Genomic DNA, 20,552 nt, shown 5'->3' with positions numbered 1-20,552 from the left:
CTTATGTCCCATCGGCCATCCCGCACATGCGTCACTCATCATCATAAGCACTTGCAGTAGCAGCAGCCCATGTCCACTCTTGCCTGATCATGAAAATAATGACCTGAAGCACTATTTCTTTGAATTTGGCAGCGCATTTCAATTTCCCATCAACTCCCATTCACTACTCTTCACATAGAGCTCTTGGGTATCGTCGCATCCCCATGCAGAACACCTACTCCTGTTCAAGAAGAACAGCGCGAAAAGACAAGGACCACAGGAAGATACACAAAGACAAGCTTGTCTTGACAGCGCTTGTCTTTGTGTATCTTCCTGTGGTCCTTGTCTTTTCGCGCTGTTCTTCTTGAACATGGCATACCAACTCGCCCAAGCATCAGTCCTAACGACCTACTCCTGATCTACCAAGCCCTCGACTTCTTCATTGGATTTGAACTCCGGCGAAAATCAAGGGGTTTCCTTCTCGGCGAGGACATGCCTAGTTGGCTGTGCATGATGTTTATCGCACGCTACATTTTACGGGATGAACACAGAAGAAAGGAAGGACGCAGACAAGACAGAGCGCGAACTGAAAACTGCTTACCAAGCCACGAAAGGTAATCGTTTTTACACATCCTGATATATTTATTGATTGTTATTATATTTTATACATCCATCCTTGATGAAATGTAAAACGTGTAGGAAATAGCGTACCGTGTGTTGTATGAATGTCAGCGCAGCGACCAGCCATGCCCGGCAAGCAGTGTTTCAAGGCTACCTGACCTTGACCTGCTTTTCACTTCAGTGGTATTTCTTTTCCACTTTCTCCACTTTTTCCACTTTTCCACCAACAATTTTCCGAGAATGAAACGAAGTTTATAGTACACTTTATGCTTGTTCACTCCACTACCACCCCCCCCCTTCATCTCCTTTGAACAGTCCAATATATTTCGTAGTCACTGCTGCCACAGTAAAGAATGTTATGAGGCAGCCGACCTCGTATATTTGTGGAAATATATCAAAAGTTAGCCCTGACACGCAGGAAGTAATTCTACTGTGTCATATTGTGCGGCGAGTATTGCGACACTTCCGTTTCTGGGAAACCGCACGATGTATCTCAAATCCAGGGCTGGTCAGCAGGCTGCCCAGCCCTGAGCAAGAGGCGCGACTGTAAATCAAACGGACCACCTCGTTCCGGCCAGTATGAGACAACCAGGAAAAAGCGAAATTGGATTCTTCTCAAAACCACCTCGTCCTGTGGACGCTGTCAAGACGCGGCGGCCATTTGTTCCTGCCAAGCCGGCAAATTCAATTGCGATGGTTTCGCGAGCGCTGAGGCGCTGCTGCTTGTTCTGGTCCTTCCATAAAATGGGTAGATTTGAAAATTCTTACAGGAGCGTTTCATTTCATTCGTCCACACTTTTGCGTAATTTTTTCGTATTCTTGATTTATCCCAGTCTCTTGAGTATTGGGTCTCAACACACGATTTCTGCTTTGCAGTGTCGAAACAGACAACGGGATGCTTTGCTGCGGACAGGATTTGGCGGGGTGTTTTACCCAAAGCTGTCAGCAAATTTAAAAGTAGGGTTTTTGAGTTTTAATCCTGCTTTTATCCGGAAAGCATTATCAGCGCTGCAGTCCTACAGGATAGTGCAACGACACGTTCACTAACAGGCTGGTTAGCTAAGACCGTAGAGTGCACATTTTAACTAACTGTTCGGCTCCTTACCTTTTGAGAGACTCGTAGCCAACTGCATGTAATGTGCATATATATATATATATATATATATATATATATATATATATATATATATATATATATATATATATATATATATATATGAGTTGTTTGGAATTTATGAGCTTCCATTCTGGTCAAAGAAGCAGCGCAATTCTTAGGCCGCACGTGGCCGAAACTGAGGTCACGTGACCTATTCTCTGCGCGTCACACACGGGCGCGCCTGTCACATGCTCTCTGCCCACCACCCTCCCGCAGTCGGACGCTGCAAAAGGGACCTGTTGATATCAGCACCGCTGTGTGACGCACACTCGTAGGTGTGGGTAGCCCTCTTTCTGGTCGCGCACTTTCGATTTCGCCCGTTGATATTGGTATTGGCAGTTCGGACGTGCCCAAGCCAAATGTTGTAAAGATCAATTGAATTGGTATAAGAGGTGACTCGATGCGGTGACTTTCTTTTCCTTTGTGCGCATTGGGTACAAGGAAAAACAACATCTAGCTTTGTCTACGCCCCTAAAAAAATCTGCTATTCCAAGGTGACTTTGGGTCTTTCACGGTCGACGCTATATTTTGGCGCCTCACTCTGTCTTCGAATTGTACAAGATTCACCTATTTCCATGACGGATGTACCGAACTTGGCAGCAACATTGCCTGCAAGAGACAAGGTTAAGGTTACCATTTTCAAAAATCCTCTCGTGACAGCTTCCGCCTCACCATTTCTTCAGCACTTTTTCCACCTTTATTGCGCAACAATGCAAACGATTCATCCTGGCAATTCCACGCGATGCGCCGCCGCGCTGGCTCAGTGGTTATGGTGCTCGGCTGCTGACCCAAAAGACTCTGGTTCGGTTCAGGCTATGGCGGTCGCATTTCGATGGAGGCGAAATTCGAGAGGCCCGTGTACTGCGCGATGTATGCGCACGTTAAAGAACCCCAGGTGGTCGAAATTTCCAGAGCCCTTCACTACGGTGTTCCTCATAGCCTGAGTCGCTTTGGGACGTAGAACCCCAATAAACACCTGAACCAGCTCCACTCGATGCAATTCTCACACGTTACGTCATTGGATAAATCCCCGTCAAGAAAAACGCTAAAGAGCTGAATTCACTGAAATTTTCCTTTTCAGTCGCATGATCTTGAACACCTACAGTCTATAATGACATTCAGCACGGTAGTCGCTGAATAAAAACCTCACTCGGGGACCAGGAAAGAGCGGTCGGAGATTTGGAACACTAAGGAGTGATGCCAACATTTGTGGAAGCAAGAATTTGAAGGTACACCGCAGCACTTCTTTGTTTAAGGTAATAAAAATTGGAGGCACTTTTGCGCATTACCTAACCTACGTATTTAGCCTGTTAAATTGCTTATTAAGCGATAAATTGAAAATAGATCGCGAAAAATATAAAAGCATGTTTTACGTGACAATTCAAGGGCAAGAGGGCAAGTTGGCAAGCGCTTGTCAGTCGCCGTATGTGTTGCTTTTTGGTCCTTGTCCAAGTTTTGCGCCCACTTCAATTATACGTGACAATAATTGTGCAGACAGCCATTTGAAATTTTTTCCCCATACATTTCGCTGTATCTGAGAGAAATGAAACCAAAGACTTAAAAAGCATGGTGTATATGTTTAGGGTCCGCAGTTCAGAGAAAGAAGTTAGCTGCGAGCGACTTCGTATACCACACCAACTTTGTACGCAGCGAACTTAGTTATGCTTGATGCTGCAAGAGACTTTCTTATGGCTACGGCTCGCCAGTGCGCAAAGGCTTGACAGTTTTTGAGGTGCTCTGAAAACGACGTCCACACCAAACTTGCCCGCTATCCTTTTATGGTTTTGCGATACGCGGTGAACGTCAGCCACCACATCATTTTTTTCTGCCTTGCTTCCATTACACTGCTGAAAGCAAGTCTCTTTTCTCGCTTACGTAGCTGCTTAAGCACGCCTTTTGCGACAGTCAAGTCGGCTTTTTTTTAACTTTGGCGTGGATGTCGTTTTCATGGCACCTCAAAAACTGTCATGCCTTTGCGCACTGGTGAGGCCTGGCCATAAAAACTAAGCTCGCTGCGTGCAAAGTTGGTGTTTTTACGAAGTTCCTCTGAGCTGTGGCCGCGTCTATACAGGGCAGACCGATCGCTGCCTTAATGAACGGTTATGGGAACAGGCTGCTTATTTTAAAAACCCATTCTAACAACCTGCCTAATTATTGTCTGAGCTGCAAATGTAATCTTTTTGGAAAAACAAAAGTTCTTGACCGTCATAAAGAGCCACTAGCAATCGAGGTTCTTGAGGCGTCATACATTCTTAAGTTAGGAAGCGATAAGTGTGTAAGTGAAGCGTCGGTTGTGCTGGTGCGAAAGGAATCTATGTTTTCAAATGCTGATCAGCTTTTCGGGTATTGATGCTTGAAGGCGGAAGAGGTGCTTCCGGTTTCTTTCGGTGCCATTTTTGTCGTCGTTCAGCACCTGACTATCTTGCTCACGCTTGCCTTTATCTAGCCACCTCATCTAATCAGTGGATAGCTGCACATCCGCATTCAGTATATCTCGCGCTAAGCCCCCCTGCAAATCATGAATCTCAAACTAGCCCAAAACTCCACTTTACTTTTGTGTCTTTGTAACTGTACGAAAACAAATATACGGCGAATTGCTGTTCCATTATATTGCAGTAACGGCCTACTCTTTCTAGGCAGTCAAACTCCTCAATTTTATAATGATTCCAGCGCTCACATAGACTAGTTCTGACAGCATTAAATATCAAATAGAAGGCAAAACGCGTTTTGAACTCCCACGAAATATTTTTTACCCTCACTCTTGTGCAAATTGTGGTAGAGATTTCGCCGCAAAAAATGTTTGTTGACTTTCTGGAGTCCTTATTCGAAGCTAATGCTTCCTACGTTTCATAAATCGTGAAACAAAGTTTCCAGAAGAATAGAATATTATGTTGGTAATATGCTTTGGGGAGTTCCCTAAGCATTCGTAACTTGAGAGAAATAACTCCTTCGTTTCCACCCAAGTGCACCACACAGCTGGGAAGGAAAGATATAAAGCTTCCACTGAAGCTTTCGATTTGGAGAAAACTTCTTCCTTTTTCGGGTTGCGAACGCGGGACCACCGCCTCACCGAAGCCGTTGGACCACGACCCGAGCCAACCGGGACGGCTAGCGTATGGCAGGACGAAAGCGATATGATCAAAATCTTGAAGAGGCAACGATATTGGTCCAGTGTTCAGCTTGGGCAGGCGCCATTGAGTATTTACTTCCTGATTATAGATATGTTCTCGTACAAATTGTATCGAAAAAGGTATTGCCGAATTTTTATTCATGAATGCTAGTACGTGACGAAATGTCCCCTATATAAAAAAAAAACTGGATGTCATGTTATAATTGCATTTTTTTTTCAGTCCAATCGTTGGTGGTCTCTTTGCTGTGTTGGCAGAACCGTGCGCGAAGTCTTCTCCAGGGCTGGTGAGAAATGGCCAACACACTGGCCTCACGACACAACTTTTGTGCATCGTGCCTCATTGAAAATCTTGCTGGCGAGACTTCTGTAGTAGTCCTTGACATTTCTAAGGGCCTTGAGGCGACTGTGCTTTCCAAACTTGTTTCTCATCCCGCAGTCGTTGACGTAGTCGTCGTAGTCAACGCCGTATGCGGCGATGCCGAATGTGACGTCCAGCGCTGTGTCCTTGACCTTGCACAGCTGCGTGTAATAATTACGAAAATAAAACATCCACACGGATTTTTTAAAACTCTGTTTATAAGATCATCACCGCTTTTTGGAGAGATTTATGTTACGGATTACCGGGTACACAGATAAATATGAGGAAAAACTTGGAAGAAGCTTACGACCAGGTGTACATGACGCGTTTTCGCCCTGGGAAGCCGCTCATTAAACAATAAATTCGCCAATAAAATAAAAAACCTAACTTTGTCAGTAGTAGTGACTCCAGGCGGTCATATTAAGATTTCTAATACCACTCAGCAAAGTTCAGTTTGAACGCCTGGGTGATTTTCTAGGCTATTACGGTCTAGTGGAACAAGCATGCTGAAGTGTGCACAATGCAAAACTTTTTCAAACAAAAGGGAACTGAGTTCTCGGAAAGATGCGACAAAAATCACGTACTTTTGCAGCCAGTCCCGCTTCGTTATCGTACGCAAACAAAGTCCGGTTCTTTGCATCGTAAGTCAGCATGGCGTAATGTTGGGTCTGGTATCTTAAATTTGGACCGTAATTGGTACCCCTGCACACCTGTAAGAGAGACGTATCGAGATCTCATCAACGGGCCGTTGCAATGGTATCTTTGCAGGATATCTGTAGCCACAGCGCCGTGTTGTCTTTAAAATGTTCGTTGCATTATTACGTGGTTGAAAACTCAGCGTGTGGTATATACAAGAAAAACGGCTGACGCAGTACACTTGTTCACATGTGCTGCTCACTCTGTCCTATGTCCGCCGTCTCCCATTTCGTGGCGGAATGCGGCCGTCCCGCCATATTGTGAGCTTTGTCCATGGAAAGGTGGAGCCAATAGAGAAGCCTACGAAGATTCACTACATCAGTGACTGCTGCTGGTGGCATTCCGACGAATTCGTTGAGACGATGGGGCATACCAATGATGCTACTTTTACCCTATTCTCTGGACATTGGGTATATCCATCATTTAGCTATTGCCGCAGGCCACTGCATAACATTTCAGTGGGTACCTGCTCACTGTGGCATTATGGCTAATGAAAAAGCAGATGAAGCGGCCCGTAAGGGCCATCATTACGGGCCATCAACATCAGAGATACATTCGAAGTTTTCTCACGAAATCTGATGAGTCCCAAATGGCTAAAAGTTTTGCGTACGAAGAAAGGTATCGGCTTTGGAGTTTGCCGACACATCAGTACCAATTTCTTCACTCAATCGACCCACATCTTAGATCAAGACTCTCACCCCGAATTCCGCGACAACTCGAAACACTTTATCACCGACTTCGTCTGAATGCTGCATATACAAATGGCCTGCGATACCGTTTTGGACAAATGAACAGTCCGCATTGGGACAACTGTGCTTCGATAGAAACTGTGGAACATATCCTGCTTGAGTGCCCTGCGTATGCTAACGAGCGTGCGTACTATGAACATTGCATGCAGAAGCTCTGCCCAGTGCCCCTAACAATGGACAAAGTTTTAGGCCCCTTAGCCTGCTTCAGGCAACAGAGACTTGCAATGAACCTTCTTTTTACATATTTAAAAGACATTGGACATCTCGATAAGCTCTAAATTCACTTGCAGGTTACCTTCATGCATTCTTCTTGCAGTGAACTTCGTCAGCCCATTCGTCGGACTATGCACTCCATCATTCCATAGGTTACATCAGGACTCGCCACTGCATCCTTAGTACCCATTTCATGGCTGCATTTTATCTTCGCTTTTTTTTTCACCTGTACCACGCTGCTCTCCTTCAGTCTTTATCTCCCAAATTCCCCTCCCTACGCAGAGTAGCATGCCAGCGATATTGAAACGCCGGCTAAATTCTCTGTTTCTTCATTAAGGAGTCTCTCTCTTTACCCTAGTGCGCATTCCGTGTTGAAGCCAATGGCCCAGGCTTCCGCGCTGTCTTCAACATGGCGTCGTTTACTCTTATTTGTATTTTAGTCACGAGGAGTCTGCTTTCATTACAGCAGGTATCTTTTTATTTTCCTAATTTCGGGTCTCTGCGCAGATAGCTGATCAGCAAAAATCGATTTAGCCCAGGACGTAAGATGGGAATGTTGCGCATAATTCAGGCGTGGTTTCTTTTAAAATGAAATCAACGGCGAGTGCATTACTTTAGAAAGACACCTTCTTTTATTTGAGAACTTTAACGTCCTCTAGTGTAGAAAAACCAATCTTTATTTTTTATTCTTTATTCAATATTTACCCCGCATTGCCCCAAGGCGTTACAGCACGAGGGTTACAAATTTGCAAAAAAGATATGTTCATTAACAGATCACACTTGCACCTCCGATAACTAATTCTACTATTGCACACTCTTGACAAAAAATGAATTGGCAACCAAGTTTGTCCTGGCACGGTACTCACGAATTATGCAAGAATGATCATGTCGTTTTGAAACGTAAAAGGGCTGTTAAAAATAATTTTCCCGATCTTATGCCGGTTCAATTGTGAAATATGGAGTAGAAAAATTTCATCATTAACTACCTTCTACGAGAAGCAAGGAATTCCCATTGCAAATAATTTTTCATTTCCGTACAACTATCTCTTCGCCCGTACCTTCCCAAGGCAAACCTTGCTGCCCTGTTGTGAATTCTCTCCAGCTTGTCAATCAACGACTGCATACTCCATGATAGGTAGCACACGTGATATGAAAGCCGTTTTCGTGATGTTTTGTTGCAAACACTTTGAATTACGTCGAAGGAAATTCAGCGCCCTACCACCTTTGCTAACCACATGGTCCACATGTGCACTCCATGAACCGTCATTCGACATTATAACACCTAAGTATTTGTATGTGCATTGCTGACTAGCTAATGCATTATTTATGCAATACTCAGCCAAAATTTTGTTCTTTTTTCGCGAAAAGCAAAGGTGGGCACTTTTTGCTGTATTAAAATACGTTTTTCTTTTCAAACACCATCGCTAGTCTAGGACAGACATATGCCCAGGTGTTCTCCTCCTCAACCCTTATATGCAGCTGACGGTGATACAAACTTCATCTTCCATAATGTTACCACACTCTTGAACATTTGGACCACATTAATGCACTTGGTATGCAACGTTATACGTGCCCGCTACCAGTTCATCATTTTGTTCTTGATACAGTCCCAGGAAGGCAAATATGTAATTGTGGAGCAGGACGCGGGAGTGTTCTCTTCTGAAATAACTATAAAGCTGGCATCAAATGTGGCTTTTTTGGCGTTAGACGAAGTGCTTCGCACACCTTTCGATACGATATAAAATGATCTCAACAGAAGCTTATCCACTTGCGCTCCTCCAATTCTACACTGCTCCACGCAAGGAGCCCCTCTCGAAGAGCTAAGTAGCCGCAACCTCGATCTCTTCCCCTCAGGATACTCGTTCTAGAGGATGGCGTTGCAGATAATGTAGCGGCGCTCGCTCACCTGTGTGTAGCTCCCAAATGATGCCGCTATGGGATTCTTTTCACAGCGCGAGAAAAACTGCAGCGGCTGTCCCTGAGAGGCCCTTGTCCAGCGGCCTTTCATGGTTACCGAGACAAGTGGAAGGGTCGGCAGCTGTCGCCTTTCCCACTCCCCGGCGCCAACGGGGCCGTGCGACTGCAGGACAAAGGACACACGAGAATAATTATTAGGGTCCTTTGATTTTTACACTTGTCACTCACATACTGGGTGTTTCAGGAAATACCGCCACAGATTTTTCTTTTTAAATTGGCTTGCTGAGCCATAAGATGCCTTTTGCGGGAAAGTAATAGTGTTTGAGGTTGACGCCAGAAAAAAATGTAAATCCTGTTCACGGGTAAGATGGCCAACTAAATATAATATATAACGTTTTAACCTTTGGTCTCGGGCGCTTGGTTGTGATTAGGCATATTTAGCCAGCTGTAATACTCACATTATTTTTTAGAATTTAAATATTGCGTATAACCTCGGCACTGTGGCGCAGCGAATTCTAGCGCTCCCACGCGCCATTCCGAAATAGCGCAGATACGGAGTGTTCGCAAACAGTGTTTGCAGAAAAGTACCGCCATTGAAAGAACCAAAAAATAAGGTAAAAAGCTATTTATCTGGCGGAACGTACGCGGGAGTCAAACTTTGCGCCCACTGTTTTCCACGGGCCATTCCGCTTGCCCAGACCAATTGGCCGTCTATTTCCAATGCCCAACAGTTGCGCTGTGCCTGAGGCCGATGAGCTAGAGCAAGAGTAAGCAGCATCGAGAGGTTGTGCGTGCGCAGTTCGCAACTTCCTCTTGGAAGTGCTAAAGAGGAGCGTATTGACAGGAGCGGAAGCGCTGGGGTCGAGGAGGTGGAGAAAAAAAAGGGTAAACATAAAACATTGCAGTATGACCTAGCGATGCACCGTTTAGTCTGCTAGTGTAATTGGCTCATCGTTTCCATGTTTTCAATTACCTAGGCCCAGCTAAGCGTACACGGTGACTTTTACGTACGTCCATGCTGTTCAGGTGCTATCAGACGCTAGAGCACACTGAAATGTTTACCTCAAAACATCAAACGGCCAGGGTGGGCATAAAATATAGCAAAGTAAAGACAACTGCATATAATACCGAAAGTTACTGGACAATTTCAGTCCTCAATCACGGCGTGCCTTTGAAACAAAACACAGCACGAGCATTTGACGCATTTTTCATTACAAGGTAAGCTGATGGCTACCGGAAAGGGAGAAGTCGAGTATGGTGAAATGATTAGAACAAACGACCATGGCGGTGGTAGTTTCCATTCCAGAGCTCAAGTTTTTTACCAGCAGTGCTGTGCGGGGCGGGCCATTTCATTTCCTAAAATAATGGCAAAACGACAGTGGGCTTATTTCAAAACGAGCAAACACCAATCAAACGGAGCAAAACCCTTTAGACGTTCGCTTCTTAGCGTTGTAAACTTCATACGAGGATATCGCGAAAAGCCTGGAACGTAGATGCTGTCTCACAGTGTATAAGAAAAGTAAAAATAGAAATTTGTGTTTCGAGACCACCTCGATCACTTCTTTAGGGATGACTGATAGACGAGCAAGCAGCAGCAGGGAGTGGGTTTCGCTTTCCTTTTGCTATCACGTGGCGAAAACCATTTACATGCGCGTAACATAGAACTCCTGTTTACCGTAGCCTTTGTGAGTAAGATGTGCCATGACTCAACGTGATTCCTCTTAACATTATGACGTTTTACGGCCAATAATCTCGCTTTTTCAAAGGCTATTTTATGAGGGGGAGCGCTGAGTTCATTTACCGGACGTCATGTTTGTGTTACCCGATTCCCCGCTTGAGGGTTTTTGTCTTGCCAATGTATGAGGCCGGGCACTCGGAGCAGGGAATTTTTTAGACAGCGTCCTGTTGCTTTTTTTTTTGGGGGGGGGGGCACGGTTTTGTGCGGGGTAGGAAGCGGGTGATCGTTGAGACGGATTTGTGAGCCACGCAGACGTCATGTTTCCGTAGAATGCCTGCCACGATATATGATGGGAGCTGAGATAGACGGAAAAGTGTGAGTGTCGAATGACCCTACTGCGTATCAGGTTAACCTGGCCACTAGAGAAAAAAATTAGGTTTTCACACGGATGAGATTATCCGCAGATGACAGCCACACGGGCATTTCGCGTGCGCTGCTTCCTCAAGGACTTACACTGGGACCTCACCCTTGTGCTTTTTAAACATCCCCTATCGTGTTGCTGGGGTTTGGGTGCCAGACAGTGTAGGAACTGCCGCTTATGAGCAGGCCAATCAGCTTGCCCAATACACTTTTATACGGAGAACGAAGATACCCTGGCCTTTCCCTCCCATGGCCGAGGAGGCACACTTTTTAAAGGAGACCATGAAACATTACACTTGCTTCCTACAGTCACTGTACACACTAGCTCCACCACAACCCTGGCTTAGCAGCTCTCAGACTCCCAAGTTAAGCGGCGTACAGTATAACACACTCATCTTACCGATCCTGCTTTTCCTCTAGTATTTTAGCTATTTCTCCTACCCAGTAGCCTATGCCCCTACTTGAATATGTCACATCTCCTTTCCCCTTGACGCGGAGCCATCCGTTCTCCACACTACCGATGAAATGAAGACGCAGTCGTCACTGACGACACTTGAAAACAAAAAAGCCGTTTAAAAACCCGAAATGAGTTTCAACCCAAACCTCCCTCCTGCTCAGTGGCCAGTGTGGCTGCCTTCAGCGGCTCACGTCAACAAGCGGGATCTTGTAGGCTTGGCGAAAATCACATAGGTAAGTGTCGTTTTCATAAACCCAACAGCCGAGGTTCACGTCAAGGTTCGGACTAAGTAACGTCACTTCAAAAGGATGACAAGCCGTCTCTCTAAATTTTACGCCAGCGTGTGAATAGTCGGACCGCGACGGCACGCGCAATAAACCGGCACCTACAAGCTCAGCTCCAGCACTGCCCTCTGAGGCGTAAAAAAGAATTAAGGGAATTTGCGGACGAGGTCTGCAATACAAACCTCCTTTGACGTCCGGTTTACTGGGGCAAGACGTCTCCACTCCCGGGCCTGACTCGACGGCGTTAACACAAATCTACCAACCAGTTTTCTGCCATACAGAGTAGCTGAACTCGATTCTGCGGAGTTCATGCAAATGTCAAATATAGCCTGCTTCTCTACAAACTAGCTTATTTACAAAAAAGAGAGTGCCAGAGAGGACTGTGTAAAACACTCGAGCAGGCATCGTGACGATATCCGATCCAGGGGCGGGAAGCTTCACTTATTCGAAACATTCGCAGGGACGTGCAGAATTCGTGACATAACCCTCAAGACGAGACGCTCTTCCTACAGCATTTCCCGAGCCTTTCGCTTAAGTCACATTATTTACTCGCTTTGTTGACTATTCCATAATAGAAATAACCCTCTCCATGTTTTCTCCGGATTCTTAAAGAAGATTGTACACCGTTTTCGTAGTAGTTGAAAATGTGCCATTCATGTTCAACTGGAAACAACCTTGCCAAGTTCTATTTTTGAAAATTCGATACTTCAATTCGCAATGTTAAGCCAGTAGAATCTTGTCATTTTGGCAACAGTTTACCTGCTTAGATGGTGTAGCTAAATACAAGATTACATAATAATGATCAGCACTTTCGAGCCAATACAACAGATTGCTGCCTTATAGGAGACTGCATATTCTGACCAACACATCTTCCATTACTTTCTGAGGCTCCGCTATAAGAACAGTACATCGTGACAGTCCCATTACACATTGGAACCGTACTGCATGGAGGACGCTGCATTTCGTCGCATACTGGCCTTACAAAACGCAAAGAGTACTCCGCACCAATGTGATCAATCAAACAACTCAATGCATGCCAGTTTCTTTCCCGCTTTCAGATGCGAGCTAAAGATTGCTTCCGAATAACGAAGTCTTGTGCCTTTGATTCCGCAAACCATCTCACCATGTCGTAGGAGAAGCTGCCGCGCAATTCGACGGCTAAGGGGATGGCTGATAAACGGGTCGGTGGCATGACAACGCAGTTGTCGACCGTGTTGTCCCCGAACGGATAGTGGCCGTACACAACGAGCAAGTCCGGGATAAACTGAAGCCTCCAGCATGTCAATGAAATTGATGTGAACTCTGTGAAGAATGTTCTTTAGACGACGCAAAGACAATAGGCACAAACATACAACGCCTACTGTAGAACAGACTAAATGCTGTTCAAAGGAATATAGCTCTCTGTGCGGCCGACTATAAATCCATACATACATTGCGAAATCGATAGTGAAAAGTCCAAAATTAATTTTTAATTATCCAGCGAAATAAAATAACGGAATGTAATACGGGGGTTCAGCGCATTGCTACTACTTTTTTTTAAATCCCAGCGTATAGTAGCCCAGCACTGAAAATTTTCTGTTAACCGATAACAGTGTTTTTTAAGGGGCTCCAAAATACGAAAGCACTTAACCTGAAACTGGCAGTTAAGTGCGCTCTAATCCCTTATTTTCCTTAATATTTTTTTCATGGACTCATTATTTTTGAACGGTGTGGGTGATTAGTTCTCCGGTTAGCAAAATTTCGTGGTAACTCGCGGCAGGTTTTGCCTCAGCAGAAGGACACAGATAAATTATTTTCTAAATATTCCGTATATGTTCATACTTGAAATGGATGGCTCACTTTATAGACAATTTGCCTTTCCTTTTATTTGATACGTTGTTTTACACCGCCCCTCATTCTTACATACTTCGCTGTTAGGGAATTAACGACAACCCACGTCTTTAATTACTTAGCAACCCATTCAGTCAGCAAACGTGTGGATTTTTAATCCATTCTTTCTTCGCGCTTTAAAACTTAAGCGTCTTAATCTAATGCTCTTTAGCGAATTCGCCCTTTCTTCTCCTGCAACGCTTCTGAATAGATGCATATTCATTGTCGGTATAGGCAAATAAGGCCGGTCTATAACCTGGTAGATATTTAGAGGGATACTTGTCTGCACTCTCTGCACACACATCCCTCGACATGCTTTCATGACAATTGTTGCTTGCATTGAATTAACCATCTTTTCTACATGAAGACGTAAAATTGGTCCACAAAGTTGAATGTCACTGCCAACGCTCAATTTTTGGATGTTTATGTAACCCGCTAGGAATATTTGACGCCTTAGCTATTCCTTGAGTCATAACTATCTATAAATGTTCAAAAACCTTAGAAAATATTCTTCATGTTTCAGCACGTCTCGTATTTCATTATCGCCTCCAAGAACTACTCTTCTGCATTTCTAGAAAAATTTGTTGAGTTCAACTTTTGTGCACACAAACTTCTTTCATTTCTTCAGCGCCGCTAGTTCTATCAACAGAGGCGTGAAAATAATTCTTTCTGACGTATGCTGAGCTGCCACTATCCTACATCACTGGAGAATTGTGGGGTTGGTATTGCGAGTTGTGCAGTGTCATGGAGATCCCAGTCAGCTTTCAGCGCGTAGGCGCAGTAATTTCTAAGGTGTTTAGTTGGCATAGTTGGTTTTTCGATGTTTAAAATACATTGCGCGAAAAAACACGCAGAGAAGAAGGTGAAGGAACATGCGGTCGTCCAGTCTACTTCTGCGCACATCCAAAGCCACCTCCTTCTGCCTGTGCCTTTGATGCGTTCCTACGTGCCTTAAGTACTGACACCCGTGTCATAGCGCTTTTGAAAGCTTTATACCGTATTCATGACCATGGGCTCTACAGGAACATTGTACGGAAAGTTTTTACTAAGACATGTCTAGAATGTCTCAGGACTTAAGAAATCAGAAGCCGATTCTTGACTTCGTTTGTACGAACAACGATTGAACGGAAACAGTCGTGTCAGGCTCGCAGTTTTGCGCGGCCACGGGAAACTCTTTAACACAGTGCACAGTTGCCAGCCCAGGAGTTAACCGTTTATCGAAGCTGGTAGTAGCGTCCACAATGCTTCCTTCTGGTTTAGCGTCTCTAATGTACAGTGTTAAGAAAGCATACCTGCAAGAATCAGCCACTGTGCAACATAAATCATATGCGGCGCCATATGTTTTCCGGAGCACTGCTCGTAACTTTTCTTAGGCATTTTCCTTGGGCTTCCTCAGACACCTGTGGCCTATACCCTGAAACTACTTAAGTTGTCCATTACCGTTTACTTGAGAAGCGGTACTCACTTGAACTCGTCGTTAATGAAGTATATCCACTCCCTGGCTGGAGATGCAAAGAGAGAGCTGTGAGCGCCCCATGATTAAGCGCTCTCTGGCTCTGGGCAAAGCGGTCTAGAATCTGTCAAAGGCGGAAAGAAAAAAATGTGACTGTTTGCGGATTTCTGACTAATTTCGTGGTATGGTACAGGCTGTACTCCCTCTTTTTTTTTATCAGGAATCAAAGCCCCGCCTGCAAGATGGCACAACATCGATGGAATTAAGCCATCCGAAATGAGGAAAAGGGGGTGAAAAGTTCGCCATAGAAACTTAGATCGACAACCTAAGCCGTTTCTATAGAAAGACGCCCAAGCGATGATGCACTGTATCCTATTGTTCAGATCTATCCGGAGCGAGAGAGATAGAGATAACTTTATTTGCTCAAACCAGCTGTCGTTACCGGAGTCGTTAGTGGTCGGGTCCCTGGTCTGGGACTTCGGTGGCTTTTGCTGTACCGCGCGCGCGGTCAATCAACCGTAGCTGGTTTTGCGTGTTGCAGCTCTACAGCGACGGCTCCCACTGCTCCCTAGGGGCGTTGGGAATCACCGGGACTGTTGTGGTACGCTGACAGCCCCATCTAATATGATAGCGAGTCAGTCTATCACCACACCAAAGACAGGTGTCCCAATATGCGGTCGGGACCATTGCACGGGTACGAATTGCCTGCTGCTGCCACCAAGATATTGACTGCTACCTGTTTAGTTTGTTCTGTGGCGGAAGGTACTTTCGCCTGCCATCTTTGTAATATTTCAATATTTCTCCGTACGTCCAAAGCGCGAATGACTCGTCCTCAACGCCTTACACACACGAGGAACTTCGGGAAGCGCAGCTAGTCTCACAGAGGGAAAGGCTCCTGCTCACAACAACTGGAAGAACCTTCTTGAGACGACTGGGCTATCAAGACAGATCGAGTGGACGGTAGGCGTGTCGGATGAGATCAGGGGCACATTTAATTTAGCGCCTGTACCAAGGCACATCCATCCGACCCACAACATGAGAAGGAGGCAGGCCAGGTCCAGTACGATTGAGCGGGTCTGGAAATCGCGGATATGCTGCGTACGTGGATGCATCAATCTACAAAAGTGACCAATAGGCAGCTGTTTGGGTAACTGACCACAGATGCAGCGAACTGCTCGGCGCATCGCTGCGGGGTTGCACGATTCGAGACGCTGAGGAGAACGCAGTTGCTTTAGTGGTTTCTTTTGGGAACATGACCAGAAAGCCCCTGACAGACTCCCAGAACGCGTGCTGGAGTTTCATGAACGGAATACTAGGGAAAAAGGCCGCCGATATCCTCAGAAGGGGCGACCATTCCATGCAAAACATCGGATTATACGGACACCCAGACACGAAGATATGAAAGGCAATCTTCAGGCCTACCGCGCAGCTCAAGGACACACCGATCGAGCAGATGCATCCGAAGTCTGCCGGTTGAGCAGAAGGGAGTTAAAATTTAGAGAACAATAGCACAAGACGGTGATGAGGACGAAAATAGGAGTCAACGTGGGTGGCGCATGTAATGTGGGTCGGACAATACCAGCGGTACGTTGTAGTAACAATCATTCCAAGAGAAACTAAATGTAACCGCTATCCGTGGAAGCTAGGCTCAGAGTTTAAGAAAACCTGTTGCCATGGTGGGCACTACACAGCGATAATTCGAGGCTTTGTATTGCAGCAGACATCGTCTGGAAATTTATTATTTTTGCTGTTATTGATTTGCAAAGCAATATTGTGTACTAGCAATATGCTTATCGATACTTTCTGCTGATATCCTTGTTCACTCATTCTTAAGCCCATGGCTATGATCGGACATCATCCTAGCTGCAACGCTGAGGTGAATATACACACTCTGTCATGTCGTTAAGGAGGGACGCGACTTAAAATATCAGTATAAGGCCGAAGGAAGTTGATTTCCTACAATTCACAATATCTGCTCATACAGCTAATTTTCTATGTAGTATTGAAGTTTTGAGTGCTGCAATCTAAAGAGAGGTACTCTAAGAATGCTTTTTGTTTCTTTCATCGACCGCGGTGGTGCAAGAACTGCCCATGAAGTCGGCATTCTTTCAACTCCGGTATGTTTGAGGAGCCGCGACCGGGGAGCGCTTTCTTCGCTCTTCAGAAAGTTTGTTTGTTCGTCACGGAAACTTATGTGTAAGCTTGATTCTCCTCGTAGAAGCAAACGCAGAAAAAGCTTTGGTTTCAAGCTTTCGTCACACGACTGTATGCGTCGGCGTTGGCTGCCCCAATAAACTGGCAGACCATAAGCAAGAACCGATGTGCAGACGATAATCTTGAGCTTTAGTAGCTGCGCTTGCTACATTTTTGAGGTTTGGACTTGAGCAATATTAAAAACTTAGGGCACTGGTACCCTGTTCGAAAAGAACTAATGAACGCCACATTTTTACGGCCGCAGCAATAGAAAGCCGCCTACTATCAATAATTGCAAGAAGTTTTGGTCTTCGGGCTGCTGCGAGTCTGTTAATTACAGAGGGTGCCGTCTATCTATCGCGCCTGCGGAAAGTGGTCTGATCCGCAGTGGAAAGCATCCGGCACTGCTACGGAGGCGCTGCTGAGCTGTTCGGGCCCTATGGTTTGAGGTGCGCAGGATTCTACCACAAGCAGCATAAGACTGCACCACAGGAAGTCATTAGAAGCGAACCAAGTGAAAGGCCAGACAGCCAAGCAATGCTTCATTTAAAGCTGCGCCTATGGTGAAAAACGTGGCGCTCTGTGGAGAAATAAAAATTGGTGCTTTTCCAAAAGCGCTTTTCTGGGCTCATGCTCGCATTGCGTAGCTGATTCCTTCAAGAGTAGTTGATTTATATTTACCCCGTTTACTTTGTTACTCCCTATGAAGTGAGATGCGATAATCTTATTTTCGGAGCGATGAATTATGAATTCGTAGCATGGTACTTTTTCGCACTCTACACACGCCTACAGCAACTACACGACAGAGGATGGTAAGTTTGTGCAAGATAAAAAAAAATTCTTATTACTCGTTATAAGCCCTCAAAATGCGCAGTGAAAGTTGTAGCAGTTTCCTAACAGAATTTTGTTCTAGTGTGCTGGCGTTTTACGGTGCGCAAAAGAGAAAAAAGATTAGAAAAAAGGTTGTTCAGATATCATGCTGATATATTGTGCACTTAAGTTAGAAAGCATTGCGAATGAGCAAAATCGGTTTTTTCTCAATCCATCAGAAAATAACCGGACCCACGGCTTTTAACGGGGGGGGGACAAACTCGCTTCGCCAAATATGAGTTCAGGCGACATGCTTCCAGGCATCGCCGCTTGGGCTGTTATGCACTGCCAGCGTTCTATAACTCTGGAAGGCACGGTTAATTATCATCCTGATCTATCCCAAATTGTACGAGTGATTCTACAGAAGCCTTCCTACATGGCGTAGAGGCAAAAAGGTTGACAACTTTAGTTTTATAAAAAGACTAGACTTTTGTTACTATGTTATTTGTTAGCTTGCTCTAAAAGCTGGAAGTGTATCTAAGAAAGCAAATCTTGAGAACCCTATTTAGGTGCCTCTATCGATACGACCTCTTCGATGGTGTGCTGCCATTAAACCCCTTGTGGTGATTCGGCAGACCCGGTATAACGCTTTCTAGCAATTTATTGTTCTTATTATCTTCTAGATGTTATAAGGTCGCGCTTTTAAGTATTATGATAAGAGAAGTATTAGCCGTACCATGATCCGAGACATTGCTATCATCATTTGACTTCGGGTAGCGTTTGGGGGCGTATCGAGAACTCCGGTGTGGTATATCCTCCGTTGCCAGAACACCTGAAGCGGATTCGGGTTGGTCCGCCTCAGATCGTTTCCCAATTGGTCAATGTGCCTGAGTAGAGACATTAAAAATGACATTATCGAGAACAAAACAAAAAAGAAAAGAGCAGCTTGACTGCCCCGTGTTATTACGATTTACGTAAAGAGTCTAATTGGTACTTTCAGTGCCCCACTATTGCAGCCAATATATTGAATAGGAGCAGAATATAATGCCTTGATCCTTTCTTTGGATAGGACAAAAAAAAGCAAAAACACAAAGTCGCTGTCATTGCGATTGTTTTCTTTCTAGCTTCTGAAGGCATTCTCGATTCTAAATAGCTCCCTAAAGCTTTTGATAAAACTTGTCGTAACCATCAAGTGCTTTTAATTCGAACGTAGAGCCGTTGGACAAAAATGACTTGGCAGAGAAAGCATGAAACGCATTCGCTTATTGGTAGTGCGGATGCAAAGAACGAAATAGAATGGAATAAAAGTAAGTACTTTTTTTAGGGGCCCTGAACGTTCCGCTTGTGCTATATCAAATCGTCAATTTTCCAGTTAAGCGCGTCTAACCGGCTTAAACTTACCGAATCACTCACCGAAACGCAAACGCTACTCCAAGCTTGGTCTTCCTATATCTTGCGACAGCACCCATGAATGTCACCAAGTCCGATCCGAAACGGTTGTCACCAAGAATATTCCTGCCGTCGGCGTATATCGAGTCGTAGAAGGCGATGTCGCAGAGGCCGTCACTTGCCATCACTCTATCCGCCGTTGTCCTTCGGCCGTAGGTGCAAATCAGTATCTCAGGCCCGATGCCTGGAAATATATACGTCCATCCATTCACTGTTATCGCGTGCAGCGTACTGCGAGTACAAGAAAATAGGAATGCCGGTAATGCTGATGACGACTTCATTTTTGATGGTGTGACGGCGATTTGCCCATAGATCCATAGATTGTCATTGCTGGCGCGTTTTATATGCACAATACAAAAATATTTTGGTTCGGTATATTACGCTTCATCACAAAAACTTATTCTGAAATACAATTGTTCTCGGCCGTTTTACACTTAACAAATGGTGTACCCAGTTGCGGAAAGCGTTTACCTATTAAAAAGTTGGCGCCCGCATAGGTGCACTTGGCAGTGAACTCCACACCTCCAGTATACCAGGCCAATGTTAAAACAATTGATGGGCCACTGCGTTAGCAAGATAGATGCGATTAAATTATTCGATAAAGGTGAACCTCTGCTACTCACTTCCCTCTAAGAACTTCTAGCCTCCGCCGCATTCCTACTGTATGTAATGTATTTACGAAACCACGCCTAGACATCCCGCTCTTTGAAATGCGGATTGTAGGTGACATCGAACTGCGATGGAAGTTAGCAAAAAGCGATTGCAACATTAGCGGCTGAAGAACATAGAGGTGACATAAGGTTACAAAGGTAGGAAAACGTATTAAAAAAACGACGAATTTTAATAACAGTTTACGACACATGTAAATAAAAATAAAGAAAAAAAGCCGTGCATGGTGGCAACTGCCACCACCCTGTTTCAAAGGGGACGCTACTATCTTCTATCCATCCATCCATATGTGATCATCCGTGTTCCGAACGTAGTTCTCCTTGCTCTCCAAACCATGGGTGGCCAGCCATTTCTCTAGATACAGCATGCTCGACAGTAAGCTCTCATCAAAACTGGAAGAGCTTTCTCGTCGTTGCAGGTCATGCATACTACTGACAAATACTGACCGCTG

At 45.0% G+C, this 20,552-nt stretch overlaps 1 protein-coding gene across 1 annotated transcript; it reads right to left on the bottom strand.

Annotated features, from left to right (window-relative positions):
• Positions 1–5,178: 5,178 nt before the first annotated feature.
• On the bottom strand, positions 5,179–19,601 carry LOC144102729 (uncharacterized). Its single transcript, XM_077635915.1, has 7 exons — positions 19,397–19,601; positions 18,720–18,870; positions 14,993–15,104; positions 12,782–12,960; positions 8,809–8,982; positions 5,829–5,954; positions 5,179–5,405 (listed from the first exon to the last, which is right to left on the bottom strand). Exons 1-7 carry the CDS (start codon positions 19,555–19,557, stop codon positions 5,196–5,198), a joined length of 1,113 nt encoding a protein of 370 aa, XP_077492041.1. The 5' UTR covers positions 19,558–19,601; the 3' UTR covers positions 5,179–5,195.
• Positions 19,602–20,552: the final 951 nt, after the last annotated feature.

The sequence above is a fragment of the Amblyomma americanum genome, chromosome 8 (assembly GCF_052857255.1).
Source record: "Amblyomma americanum isolate KBUSLIRL-KWMA chromosome 8, ASM5285725v1, whole genome shotgun sequence".
Lineage (NCBI taxonomy): Eukaryota > Metazoa > Arthropoda > Arachnida > Ixodida > Ixodidae > Amblyomma > Amblyomma americanum.
Note: the sequence above shows the minus strand (reverse complement) of the source record. Positions and strands in the feature narration are given on the sequence as shown.